This window comes from Rhinolophus hipposideros (genome assembly GCF_964194185.1).
Source record: "Rhinolophus hipposideros genome assembly, chromosome: 10".
NCBI lineage: Eukaryota > Metazoa > Chordata > Mammalia > Chiroptera > Rhinolophidae > Rhinolophus > Rhinolophus hipposideros.
Window position 1 is genome coordinate 12,317,490 of NC_138056.1, and position 15,159 is coordinate 12,332,648.

At 38.0% G+C, this 15,159-nt stretch overlaps 1 protein-coding gene across 1 annotated transcript in view; it reads right to left on the reverse strand.

The window, feature by feature from the left end:
* Positions 1-350: 350 nt before the first annotated feature.
* LOC308503367 (uncharacterized protein) overlaps positions 351-15,159 on the reverse strand; it is a gene marked incomplete at both ends in the record, with an annotated part of 30,276 nt that continues 15,467 nt past the window's right edge. The window contains 2 exons of the mRNA XM_081062689.1: positions 351-1,039; positions 6,197-7,116. Coding sequence (XP_080918815.1) covers positions 351-1,039; positions 6,197-7,116 — 1,609 coding nt within the window. The remainder of the gene's footprint in view (positions 1,040-6,196; positions 7,117-15,159) is intronic.

The following is a 15,159-nucleotide window of genomic DNA, read 5'->3' on the forward strand; positions in this document are numbered from 1 at the left end:
GGCTGCGGATATAAGCATACAGAAGTGTAACTATAAACAGAGAACACCAGACGTCAACATGAAGAATGGCAGTGAAAACACCAGATCAAAACCACAGTGATACTAGGCAGGCAAGAGAGGCAGAGACGCAGCGGTGGTTTTTACTTGGCTGTTTGTACCTGGTGCTGTATCTTCTTCTACTTAAAAATGACTCGACACTACCTAGAGTATGTGTTCACACTGCCTATTTTCCTGAAGAAACTAATTCTCATGCCCAAGTTAGGACTATATTACCTCCACAATATTAAGATAATATTCTCTATGAACTTCTACATCAATCCAAACTCTGAAGAAATACTAGAAACTTCCATTCATTGGGTGTCATCTAAAATCAAGTTCTTGCTCCACAGCTTCCTCATGGCATTTTTCACTTCTGCATTCCTCAGTGTATAAATCAGAGGGTTGAGCAAAGGCGTTCCAAGGGTATAAAACACAGCTATCATCTTATCCATGGAGAAAGTGGTTGCGGGGCGTGTGTATATAAATATACAAAGACCAAAGAACAAGATGACCACGATGACGTGGGAGCTGCATGTGGAGAGGGCTTTTCTCCTTCCTTCAGCACTGTGGTTTCTCAGAGAATGCAAGATGATAATATAGGAGAACATCAGCATGACCAAATTCACTGTACAAATGGCCCCACTGTTGGACACCAGGAGTAGATTGATCACGTAGGTGTCTGTACAAGCAAGTTGCAACAAGGGCTGCAAGTCACATAAATAGTGATCAATTACATTGGGACCACAGAAAGGTAAACTTAAGGCCAGAAAAATCTGAGCTAAAGAATGTACACAGGACCCCACCCAGGCCACAGCCACCAACACACCACAGACCCGCCGACTCATGATGGTCATGTAGTGAAGGGGCTTACAGATGGCCACATAGCGGTCAAGGGCCATGAGGATCAGGATGAAAATCTCCAGGCAGCCAAAGAAATGGAATGAAAAAACCTGGACTATGCACCCACTGAAAGAGATAGTGATATCCTTTTTTATTTTCACTTTATTTTTTTTATTAGTTTCAGGTGCACAAGACAAAGTAATACTTAGACGTTTATCACTTATATCCCTCACACTGTGGACCTCCCTCCCCCCAACTATCTCTCTGATATCGCACTGAGCCATCACATTTCCACTGTCTCCACTCCCAATGCTGTACTCTGCCTCTTGTAAGTATATACATATATATATGTATAACATTATATATATAAAATATATGTATAAAATTATAGTTGGCATTCATTATTGTTCAGCTTCAAGTGTACATTGCAGTGATCAGGCATCTACATCTTCCCTGAGGTGGTCTCCCAAATGGGACATGTGTCCATCGGATATCCTACAAAATCTTTATAACATTATTGATTACGTTCCCCAAATTAATTTTCAAAACCCCGTGGCCATCTTGTGGTTACCGACTGTTTTCTAATCCCCTCACCTTCTCCCTTATCCCCACCCGCCCCGCCCATCTAACAATCCCCAGTATTTCCTCTTTGTCTCCAAAACTGTTTCCGATTAGTTCATTCACTTATTCTCTTCTTTAGATTCCGCATATAAGTGAGATCATACGGTACTTGTCTTTCTCTGTCTGACTTATTTCACTTAAAATAATGTTCTCTAGGTCCATACATGTTGTTGCAAATGGTAAGATTTCTTTCTTCTTTATGGCTGTGTAATACTCCATTGTATAAATGTACCACAGTTTCTTTTTTTATTATTATTAGTTTCAGGTGCACAAGACAAGGTAATACTTAGACGTTCATCATTTATATCCTCGCACTGTGGACCCCCCCTCCCCTATCCCCCCTTTCACTATCCCTCCAACATCGCACTGAGCCATCACATTATACATATAAAATTATAGTTGGCATTCATTATTGTTCAGCTTCAGGTGTACAGTACATTGATCAAGCATCTACATCTTCCCTGAGGTGGTCTCCCAAATGGGACCTGTGTTTTCTTTTAGGTATGAAACATAGAGCAGATTGACATTCTTACAATATTAATTTCTTTTCCAAAATGAACACAGACACAACAGCCACAGCAGCAACTGACCGTAAATCACCTCAAGAATAAGTGCAAACAAGACTACAAAGCAAAATGAAATTGTGCCATTATTTCTTCATTCATTTCTTTAATCCTAAAACACCTCATTGATAAAGAATGGAATCCTATCTTTTTTTGCTTGCCTCAAGCTAATTAATTATCTGAAAGGGCTTTCACAGTTCCTTAATATTTAACTGGATGTGTGAAACACACACACACACACAATCCCTTAAAGTACACAAAATGTTTCTTTAAAAATTATTTTTACTTTTTGTTTAGTTTCGACTTTTGTAGAGAGTGATGACCAGTGGGTCTTGGAGATTTCTTCCAATGAGATGTTGAAGAAAGATTCCAGGATAAGTCAGGAAGGAGGAAGAGGAGAAAAAATAGTTAAGATGTGGGACACTGGGTCAAGGTACAAAGGCACCATCTTTAGAGGGAAAGAAATTAAGCTCTTCCTGGAACTACGTGGTCATTGTGGATGCTTTAGGTACCAGAGTACCCACAAAGGTTTCAAAAATGATCTCTTCCTAGTGCTTCCTTGCAGGGCACGCTACAACAGAAATTGACCTAGGGTTCACAACTACCAGAATAAGAATGAAAAACTAACAAATGCCAAGATTTCTGTTCTTGCTATGTGACATCAGAGAAGGGTGCTAGCACATCTGAGTATGTAGGTCATGTTAATATCAGCAGTGTGTGGTAAAGTTAACTCATCATGACTGATATCTGGAATCAGCTCTGTGGGGAACATTTTGTGGGGAAGGAGGCTTCTGGGATCATGGGATCAGAGCTCCCCTCATTAGGTCAGAGGAATCCATAATAAAATGTGCTCTCAGATTGGAGTGGACTTTGGTTGGATTTGAAGTCATCATTAGTTTGCTGTTTGTCATTTTAGTATTAGCTTTGGCAAATTCTAACCTCAGGGACTATGGATTCTTGGAACAGAAGCAAATGCCATTTAACACATAATTGGGCACTTCTGCTCCCATCACAGTTGTCAAAAGTGACAAAACCAACCAGCTGTCTGGATGTAAACTTGATTAATGCTCTTAAATAACTTATTTTTTCTAACATTTGTTCATGCTTTTTGTATTATTTATTACATCTGATTTTTTTGTAAATATGATTTACCATGTTTGCTGTTGTACATTTTGGGAATATTCCTCCTTTGATATTTTGAGAAAGCACAATGGACATTTTGTTTTGTTTTGTTTTTAAATTTATCACTATCCAGTGTGAAGAATTTCCTTTACAGTGTCTTTTTCTTGAGGGATCCTGACCCAAATGTTTCTCAAATTGGAGTAAATGTATCATCCCTTTCTAAATGAAAATAAATTCTCTTGAAGGCCAGTGTTAACGCAAATTCCTTATGAATTAACATTTCTCATGTAACAAAGTATTTGAAAAGTAATAAAAAGAACTTTTAAGATTAATTAGCCAGTAAACAAATAACCATGTTGGAATACCTTCCCTACTCACCTGATCTGGCCCCAATGATTTTTTTCTTTACCCAAAGATAAAGGAAAAATTGAAAGGAAGACATTTTGATGACATTCAGGACATCAAGGTTAAAACGACGACAGCAGCTCTGATGGCCATTCCAGAAAAAAAGTTCCAAAATTGTAGATTTCCCTGTCTTCAGAAAGTGTTCATAAGTTGCGTGAATTTTTAACCAATCTGTGCTCACTTTTTAAATTCACGGCCTGGATTTCAAGGGAGCTGCCAGACCATCACACTGCAATTCCAAGGTCAGAGCAGAGATACATGGATGGCTCCCCATGGACTGCCATAGTAGAGCCATAAGGAGCTCTTCTCAGGACGGGTCCAAGAAGGCCACTAGGAAGGGTACACAATTTTGAAGATAATACTGGTTTTCTAAGGGCTAAGCAAGGAGTCAGCAGGGATCATAAGAAATAGACATTTGCTTTCTACATCAAGGTTACTAGAATTAGAAGGCTTAGAAAAAAAATCCCCAAAAAGAAGGAAACAAAAAGCTTTCAATGTCTGCCAAGCCCAGACAGAGTAAGCCAGCTTGTTAAGATACCAGGTCAAGTAAAATCTTTCTATCCCCTGACTATTTCTTCCACCCTCTTTAGTTAACCCCTTGTCTAAAATCGAAGCAAATCTGGGCTTTTTCATTGTCTAATAATGAGAATAAAATTCCTGAAGCTTTCTGGGTTTTCTTTCAGGCTTAAACACTTCTCCATTACCGTGTTTCCCCAAAATAAGACCTAGCCCCAAAAATAAGACCTAACCAGACCATCAGCTCTAACGTGTCTTATGGAGCAAAAATTAATATGAGACCTAGTCTTATACTATATAAGACCCAGTATTTATGATATGATATGATATGATATGATATGATATGATATGATATGATATGATATTTAAAAATAAGACTGGGTATTATAGTGATTTTTGCTGCAAAACATGCATTAGAGCTGATGGCCCGGCTAGGTCTTTTCGGGGAAACATGGTATATTAAATTTCACTGAGAAAGAAGAGATAAGAATTAACATTTTATTTTTATTATGTCTTCATTACTTAAAAGGCAATTATACCTAAACGTAAGTGTAACTCATAGGACCAGAATCTAATGCTTTAAAAACAGAACTGTAAGACATAAAATTAGGAAAACTTAAAGTTTTCATTTGGAAGAAGTGTGAAGCTAAATTGCCATCTGGGAATATGGTATTAGGAGCTCTGATAAATTTCCTACTTGGGACTTAAATATTTCATCTGCCACTGCTTGTCTAAATCAGAACTATTTGGAGTCTTTGGTGCAACATAATGTTTTGTCTTCAGTTGATGGAAATGCTTTACATACTTATGAAGTTTGTCGTGTTCCTTTCTCATTAGTCCATCTGACAAAAGTAATACTTTTGGGTGCCAATTTGATGGCAATTATGAACTTGGGTACTGAAACAGCATGACAGTACTTGATTATGAGATGATGAGGTGGTGGTAGGTGTGTATTATACATACAGTTTAACATATTCAAAATCAAAAATACACATTTTAAAAGATTCTTATGTAAAACTAAAAGACCAGTGTTGAGAAGTACTAGACCTGACTTGCAATCCCAGCTTCTCCCCAGAAATCTGAATTTTGAGTTTTGAGATACTATGAAAACAAAAAAAGAAAAGCTTCGTTCCTGATACTCTAATAAACATAACAGCCAAGAAAGGTCAATGATATAGGAATACCCTGAAACTTCATTTTCTCCTGCAAATGTTCATGTACCATAAACTGATATTCACAATGTAAGGAAGACAAAGCTCCTTCTCTCCCATCTAGACAAAATTGCCACTTTCCTCTCACTTTTTCTCTCTTGATCATGCATTGTTCTCTGTCCCCCCTTCTTCCCTTTCCCCTCCCTTCTGCAGATTCTTGCTACAAAACTCTCTTACTGCCTCTTCCCCTCCTTTGTAAACAGAGTGTGAAAGACACTAAAGAGCAACTGCCTGATGGGACCACCCGTCTCATCCAAATGTAAGCCTCCTCCCTCCCTCACCACTCACAGAATGAATTTTGAGAGGTTTTCCAGTGGCAGTCTAGGTTTTCCCTGATGCTCCCAGCCTTTATTGGAGTTTGAGGGTCCATCGTGGTAGATAACCTCAGTGAAGTGGGCACAGATTCCCAGAGTAGTATCTTCTCAGAACATTGTCCCTAATCCTCAGGTTGTCAAGACAGCAACCTTGATTCTGCAAGTTTCCAGTCCCGATGGGTTAGCTCTGATGACCACATTCACTAGGACTAGAATTACATCTAGAAAAAAAATTGATGCCTGTGTGCGCATATACCCTCCAAACATGCGCACGGACACACACAATTATTCTGTCACTAATCAGTATATTTCTTTCTGAAGAAAGAAATGTACAGGAAGCCCAATTACCATGTGAATATGGCCAGATAGTGATAGAATTCAAGTAAGGGTCATCATAGGTTCTTCAAAATATTTATGGATTTAAGTAGTAATCAAATTCTGATGCAATCCTCTGAGATTTCTTAATTGCTTGCTTCCCAACAAGAATATTATTTTTCCTATCCACAAAACAAAACTAAGTTGTTAAGGAAGTATACAGTTGAATCCTCATGCATCATTCATCAACTGAAGTCATATTTGCTGCACCATAACTTCCTTATGGCGTTTTTCACTTCTGCATTCCTCAGTGTATAGATCAGAGGATTGAGCAAGGGTGTCCCAATTGTATAAAACACAGCCACCATCTTGTCTACTGGAAATGTGGTTAGTGGGCGTGTGTATATGAATATGCATGGACCAAAAAACATGACAACCACAATGAAGTGGGTGGAGCATGTGGAAAGGGCTTTTCGCCGCCCTTCTGCACTGTGGTTTCGCAGAGAGCACAAGATGACAACATAGGAGATAAGGAGGATTATAAAACTCACCATGCATATGGCCCCACTGTTAGTAACAACTAGTAAATTGATCACATAAGTGTCCATGCAGGCAAGTTTCAACAAGGGCTGCAAGTCACAGAAATAGTGGTCAATCACATTGGGGCCACAGAAGGGCAATCTCAAAGCCAGGAGAATCTGTGCTGAAGAGTGGATACCAGATCCACCCCAGGCCAGAACCACCAGCACAACACAGACGCGCCGGCTCATGATACTTGTATATCGCAAGGGCTTACAGATGGCTACATAGCGATCAACAGCCATGAGGATGAGCACAAAGATCTCCATGCACCCAAAAAAATGGGCTGCAAAGACCTGAGTCATGCACTCATTGTAGGAAATGGTCTTCCTCTGAGAAACAGCATCCACAATCAACCTGGGGGCTGTGGTTGTAGACAAACAGGCATCAACAAAGGACAGATAGAACAGGAAGTAGTACATGGGACTCCGAAGGGTCCTGCTTGTTTTAATAGTCACTACAATGAGAAAGTTCCCCAACAGTGTCACAAAGTAAAGAATCAAGAAGACCCCAAATATTGCCTTCTGCTTTTCTGCATCCTGTGTCAACCCAAACAGAATGAATTCGGTCACACTGTGATTCATTGTCATCCTAGTGGATGTAGGTAAGATGCAGTTGACAAAGGTTTAGTCTGCAGAGATAAGAAAGGAAGTGTCATGTTGAGAAAAATCTGTAGGCTGAACTCTGAATTCCTTGCCTCTGCTCCATCCTCTTACCTCCAACTACCTTTAATCCCCTATGAACCTTTGCAAATCTGCACATGACCAAGCCTCTCCCCAGTCTCCCTGTTGGTTCACAAACTCGCTCCATTGGACTAAAGTCTTGCATTTGGGAAATAAAACAATAAAGGTCCTCATACCAGGGATATAAAACTAAAAGCAACAAATGAACAAGACAAACAAAGAAACAAAACTCGTAGACAAAGACACAGTTTAGTGGTTACCAGAGAATAAGGGGGGAGGGGAGGAGGTGAAGCAGGCAAAGGGGTGATGGAAGGAGAACTGACTTCTGGGAGGTGAACACACAACGTGATATAAAGATGGTACATTATAGAATTGTACACCTGAAATCTGTGTAACTTTACTAACCAATGTCACCCCAATAAAGTTAATTATAATAAAAAGAGAAAAATAAATAAAAGTTCTTTAAAATTTTGTATTCCTACCATGACTGCGAACTGCAGAAATTATAGTTTCCTTGAGCAAGTGACTTAACCACTTTGAAATTTAGCCTTCATATGAAAAAATAAATGTAAATACTTGCCCTACCTTATTCTGTTTTCCCCAGAATTAAAAATAGATTTTATACACACACACACACACACACACACACACACGTTTCATATATTGTGCATCTTATCTGTGAGCTTTGAAATGTGAACAGCATTAGTCCAATATAATGAAGCACTAATGTCATTAGAGAATCCCTCTTAAAGAAAACATCCTCAGTTCAGCTCACTCATTTTTGTGTCTGTTATCCCTGATCCCTTCAGGATATTGGATGAAATATGCTGTATTTTCACAACCTTTTACAGATGCCTTTCGTGTTCTAGATGTCAGCTTCACTGGCGGTCTTGATATAACAAATGTCTGGATAACACTTTGAGGCTGGCATAATTTGAGAAACTACTCTTCACTCCTGAATTTATCCCATTAGAATAGTGATCCTCTCTGCCTATGAATTCGACCTGGTATAAAATTCCTAATATAATCTAAATAGTGTTTTTACTCATACATGTCTCCCTTTACCCTGAATTCCCCAGAATACCTCTTCTAAAAGCATTATTTTGGAAAGAAAATCCCATAATTCCAATACGCAATTTTATGATTTTCCTATTTCAAGTTCTAATTTATACCATATACAGTTTATGTGATTCAACTCATCATATAATGTAATTTTGTGTTTTGATTTTGTTTTAGAATTATTTTAACAGTCTTCCCTTGTTATTATACTTTCCATAGTTTCATTATCAATTTAATAGTATGATAAAGTATAAATTTTTATAAGAAGCACTTATTTGACTATTTGCCAATTGAGATATATATGTTGTTTCCAGTTGTCACTTTCATAAAGAACAATTTTACAAACAACTTTAGAATAATTTCCCAAGTATGATATTGCTGCACCAAATGCTAGAGATTATTATTGCTATTGATAAGAATCAAATGTTTCCAATATTTTATATACTTGTTAACTATATTTTATTGTAGAATAATTCATAATCATGATAAAGAATAACATAAAAGAAAATATTAAAATCACTCTCCAAATTATTCGATTCTATATTCCTATTCTCCAGAAATAACTCCTTTTGGTTTCTTCTATGTCTCATAATATGAACTAAGTCCCAGTCCTTAGTTGGGACTATTATTATTTTGATATTTTTCTGTATGTTATTCCTCTTTTTCTGTGACATTTTTCTTTTTTATATGGTCGAAGCTATAATGTCTCCATTTTAATTTAGTCTGTTTAAAATATTCTTAAGATGATGGTTATTTTCTTTTCTTCCATAATTCCTTAATTATCTTTCATTACAAACATTGAATCAAAATTATCTAGATTTGTGAGAAATGTGAAAAATACTCCCTTGTTCTTAATAATTCAATATACTTTAAAATTACCAAAGGTAAAACCATTAATGATGTAAGGCACTGTGTAATTGGTAGTAGAAGAATAGAAACCATCACCAAGTGAATAGTATAAATTCCCAAAGGAAAGAATGACCGGGTCAAAGAAGAAATAAGAGGAGAGAGCAAAAGATACATAGAAACAAATGAGAATGATACATCCTACCAAAATTTTGGGGATGCAGTGAAAGAAGTTTAAGAGGGAAATTTATGTCGTTACAGGCCTATCTCAAGAAACAAGAAAAATCTCGGTGCCGTCATCTTGCTGCCCACTTTTCTGCCCAGTGCTTCTCCTTCTGCATGCTCCAGCCAAGGCTGACACTACTCTCTCTCACATATACGCTCAGGCCATCTATTCTCTGAATTTTCCATATCTCATGGTGGCTAAATGACCTTCCATTTCTCTCTGAATACAGGGTAAGCTGTTCAAATGCTATCATCTCAGCAAAGCCTTCCAGGTTTTTCCAGTCAAATCACTTTCTTGTTAATGGCCTTCCAATTAAAATGTGTGTGTGTGTGTGTGTGTGTGTATTTACTGAATCATGAGATACCCAATTATAACCTCTCTTTTTTGCTTTAATAACTTTTGTTATTTGATTTTACACTATCTCATAAGGCAAGTTCACATTGTCCTATTTTGTGCATTTCAGGCTAAGCCAGCAGGCAGAAGTTAGCAGAGTGTAGTCAGAGAGGAGTCAGCCCAGAACTCAAACCTTCATGCTCCATGGCAATCTCTCTAACACTCAGTCCCATACTGTCATGCAAAGCACCAGACTCAATGTGAAGCCAAGAAACCATAAACAGGTAAACAAAACCACTGCCATCTTCAGTATATGTTCTCACTATCCAGTAGATGCACACTCAGGATGGGTCAAAAAAATCAATATTTTATATGTATATTTGAAAAATAATAGTGAGGAGGAGGGAATAGAGAGGGTAGAAGGTTAGAAGATGACGGCAGGAATCAGAGTCAAAGCGGAAAAAATATGATTGTGGGGAAAAGCTAGCGAAGGAAAAAGAATCAAGGGCTGAGACAGGGAAACCCCACAGTGCAAGGTGAGCAAAGAACCATGTGAGGGAGAAAGAGAAATTTGCCCTAAGATTTCACTAGATGGTTTTGCTTCTCTCTCCTCCACTCCTCATATGATCCTTTACTCCAACCCCAGAAAGAAGATGTGGTCTTTTGGCTATAAGCAGAGATGATGGTGGATCTTGGACAAGCAACATTAATATCATTAATATTAGGCTAACTGGTATCATAATGTTATACAATTATAGTATCATCAGTATCAATGCTAACTAATCATATATTACCAGTATACATCCCTATTCTTTTCCTGACCCTAAGCTTTGCAAATAAGAAATCTGTAGCTATAGGATACTATACCTCCGCCCCCTTCAATGTACCCCCTGATTCAATGAGAAGGAGGCCTGAGACAGTGTTACATCAAGCAGACGCCAGTGAAAGCTGGGGAACCCTGACACATCAGAATCTTCTTGTAACTGTGGGAAAGTATTCCTGGAACATTAGGTTTTTCAGGAGACAGAACTGGATGATGGCAACTGCCCAAAAACCTAGTCCTGAATGGGAGGCAAGAAAAAGGAAACAGTTTGGTTGGACGTAAAGACTTACCTTTTTCTTATAAAAAGGAGGGGACATTCACTAGAGAACTCACAGTTTTCACTTTGTTAATTCTAACCTACTTTGAAGATGAATCACGGGCAATTTGGTTGCAACATATAAACTGTACTTCAAATACACCCTTTCTGTTGCAGGATCTTTGGGGAGGGGATATACTCCATGGATAGACAACCCCTCCTAGAAAGCCTGAATTAGATTCTTCAAAAGGGTATGGAAAACCCCAGCAGAAAGTTTCTTACTCCTACTCCCAGAACTTCCTAGAATAAAAAAGGAAATACCCCTACTATTTTGTGATAGAAACATCTCTAAAACCAGCTCAGTTACCTCAAAACATTCCCTGGCAGCGCACATGAATGAAACATTTCTTTTTCCTCCATCAAATATTTATAGGGATGGCATATAACTTCACAGGTCCCCAGCCTCGGGAGGCAGGAGGACGCCACCCTTCCCAACCAAGCCTGAACAATTTGCTCAGTGAGCTAATTAGCGCAGTTAACCCAGGATCACAGCAGATCATGGGCCAATTAATCCCATACAAGGCGGTGAACAGGCAGATTCTCTCCTCCTCCCCTCCTAGTCCATCCTAAGGGACACCTCCCACGTCACTTACCAAGTGCTCCACCATGCACCCTGCTCTAAGGAGCAGCATGCTTTCAAAGGCACACCGAGGCATAGACCACTAAGAGTGACCAAAGGCTCTGTCCTTTTAGTCAAATCTTTCCTAATGGCAGACAAAGCTCTGAGCCCAGGCAAGATTCAAGTAGATGTGTTTGAATACAATTGAATTCTAGCTCCATTATTTGTTTCTGTGACTTTAGGAAGTTTCTTCTCCTAGTTTCCTCTTCTACAAAATGTTATTGTTAGGTATAATAATTATTATAAACCCTAATGATACTAATAAAATAGAATATGAATAATATGAAAATTGCTAATTTAAATTTCTATAATTTCTCAAATAATTTGAAGTCAGTAGGTAATGGAAGGGAGAAGAGAGGGAGAAAAAAGTAAACAATTTTAATATCATATTTTTAAATCGATTCTTAAGGTATAATTTGCATACAATAAAATGCCCATTTTTAATTGTACAGGAAATGTGTTTTGACAAATGTATGCACCACGTAACTACTACCAAATGGTAGTAGTTTATTAATTTTATTCTTCTGTTCAAAGAAACAAATTTTGGCTTTGTCTGTGTTCTCTTCATATTTATATTCCATTTTTTCTTTTTTGCCTCTGCTCTTTTTATTTGGTGTTATAATATGGTTTCTTCAAATATTTTTTACAGGACCCCTGACTATATAAACGGATTGACAGAAAAAAGTTAATAATAAACAATGTGACTAAAGAGTATATTACAAAATTCACAGGTCAGTATGAAATATAGTGATTTATTGATGGAGATTTAGAATCATAGATGGAGAGGAGTTACTTATGTATTTATTCATTGTTCAGTCAGAGCACAGAAAGATTCTTTCTGGTATCCAAGCATCTCCCTTCCTGTTTGTTTCCAAAATCAACCTTTTCTTGTTCTTTTCAGAGCCTTTATATGTTGGAATATTGCCTCCAGAGTTCCTTAATACCATCTATTTAATGGTGTTTTATGTCATAACTAATTATGCTGCATTATTTATTGGACTGCCCATGAATGCTGGTTTCCAGTATTGAGTCCAGGGACTCAACAATATTTCTTTCCTAATGAACACAAATACAAATCTGATGACCAGAGTGTGCAGAAAAAATGTGAACAATAATTCATTCCCTGTTCACGTTAAACTGACTGTTTGAAATTGTGTAGTGTAAGTATAGAACTAAGCATCTTCCAATTATGTCTTCTCTTGAACTCTTTTTTTCAGGATTTTATACTTTAACTTTTACAGGTTAAAAATACAAGCAATACATGTATACAAAAAAATATGAGCTAGTAATACTTGGTAAACTCATTCAATCACTCTGCTTTTGAAATTATTTGAAATAGAGCATGATAACGATCACAGCGAAGGCTGTGGCCATGAGTATGGGAATGGAGGGAGAGTGCTGCAAGCCACGCTCCATGTTATGGACCTAAGTGACTATGCATAGAAACAAGAACTTAGATTCATATGAAGAGCCTTGCATTGAGTCTACAGAATCAATTTTGACATTTTAACTAATTTTAGAGCTTCCTCTATTTTTTTATTACATTTATTGGGGACATTGGTTAATAAAATCATACAGGTTTCAAGTGTACAATTCTATAACACATCATCAGTATATTGCATTGTGTGTTCACCAACCCAAAGTCAAATCTCCTTCTATCACCATGTATTTGACCCCCTTTACCCTCTTCTGCCACCCCTTCCCCCGGTAAGCACTAAACGGTTGTATGTGTCTAAGTTTTGTTCATTTGTTTATCTTGTTCGATTGTTGCTTTCAGTTTTATATCCCACATATGAATGACAGAAAACGTTGAGAACCATATGATTTCACTCTTGAACTCATTAGGCCATAACCACTGAATTTCTGGAATATGATGTTTTTCAGCACTGACCACAGTGACCTGCTTTCCACGCACCACCACAAGCAGAGAGGACAGATGAAGGACCTGACTGCAGACCAAGAAAAGTGGTCACATAAGTCATGTCCCTCATCACGTATAATTTACAGTAAACACAGAAGAGCACAATCTACCACATCTCTGGGAGGCAAGAGAGGGCATTGATCCAAGGGCCAGATGGCACTGCACAGCGAGTTTTTAAAACCCACGAAGGAGATAAGCTCAGTCACCTTTCAAGAACAGCCTGACACATGGCATAGAGCCTGTGGAAGGGCTGGGGTGATCTCCTTGGGTGTCAGCAGGAGGGATGCACAGGATCAAAAATGGCTGCCTCCACCGCCACCATCTGCAGTGCTCTCTATGGTGACACTGCAGTCAGAGCAGAGACAGGTGAGAGTGAGAAGCACCCAGAACCTGGCCTAAGCCAAGAGTCAGCAAGAAACTATTTGTAGCCCAGTTCCTTGAACTTGTCCTGTGTCGCCCCAAATCAGCCTGTAAACATCCATTCTAGTAATCAACTTTGTATGATATCATAAAAGAAATAATGAACCAGCGTACGGAAGCCATTTGCTTGCTAGACTGCCTCCTGGAACCAAGGTTCTGACCACAGGGTCTGGCATAACTTCAAGAGTACAGAATCCAGAGAACTAACTCTGGGTGGTGAACACACACTGGGATTTATAGATGATGTAATACAGAATTGTACACCTGAAATCTATGTAAATTTACTAACAATTGTCACCCCAATAAATTTAATAATAATAAAAAATAAATAAAAGAGTACAGAATCCAGAGCTTCTGGGTGCACCTGGTTGTCCCCATGGATGACATAGAGTGTTGGAAAGTACCCAGAAGGAAAAAACGAAAGAGTACAATACCAATCTAAAAAACAAAAAAGGAAAGAAAGGAAGGAAGGGAGGGACGGAGGGAGGGAGCGAGGGAGGGAGGGAGGGAGGGAGGGAGGGAGGGAGGGAGGGAGGAAGGAAAGAAAGAAAGAAAGAAAGAAAGAAGAAAGAAAGAAAGAAAGAAAGAAAGAAAGAAAGAAAGAAAGAAAGAAAGAAAGAAAGAAAGAAAGAAAGAAAGAAAGAAAGAAAGAAAGAAAGAAAGAAAGAAAGAAAGAAAGAAAGAAACAAACAAACAAACAAAGAAACAAAGAAACAAAGAAACAAAGAAAGAAACAAAGAAAGAAACAAAGAAAGAAACAAAGAAAGAAATAAACAAAGAAAAAAAGAAAAGAAACAAAGAAAGAAAAGTAACAAAGAAAGAAACAAAAAAAGAAACAAAGAAACAAAGAAACAAAGAAAAGCACCCAGAAGGGAGAAAACAGGGATGAGCCTAGGCAGTCTGGTCTGGGCTGGAGGGCCCTGCCCAGAAGACACTGGAGGAAAACTTACGACAATTTCACAGAAGATACTTCAAAGAGTAGAGACAACAGCGGTCCTGCCTGCCAAGGTCTAAGGTTAGTACTATCTTAAGTATCAGTTTTTCCCATATGTGAGTATTCAGTTAGTGGTCACACAGGTGATTGGGAGAAGTGCCAAGAGAAGAGCCATCAGTGTCCCTCTAGTGACAGCCAAAGCAAGATCTGGGAGAAAATAAACATCTTTTGAATTTAGAAATTCAAATCTAGAATGTAACGATAAGAGTCATTCACTCATAGTAAAAAAAAGAAGAAAGAAAATATAATAAATTAAATAGTTCTACAGAGTTGCATTCTTCTTAATAAAGAATATATGACTTCAACATACAGATACTACATTCTGAAGTATCTTGACTCCAGCATGAGAGATTCTTATTCTGCTTCACAAAAGGATGAAAAAAGGTAGTGGATA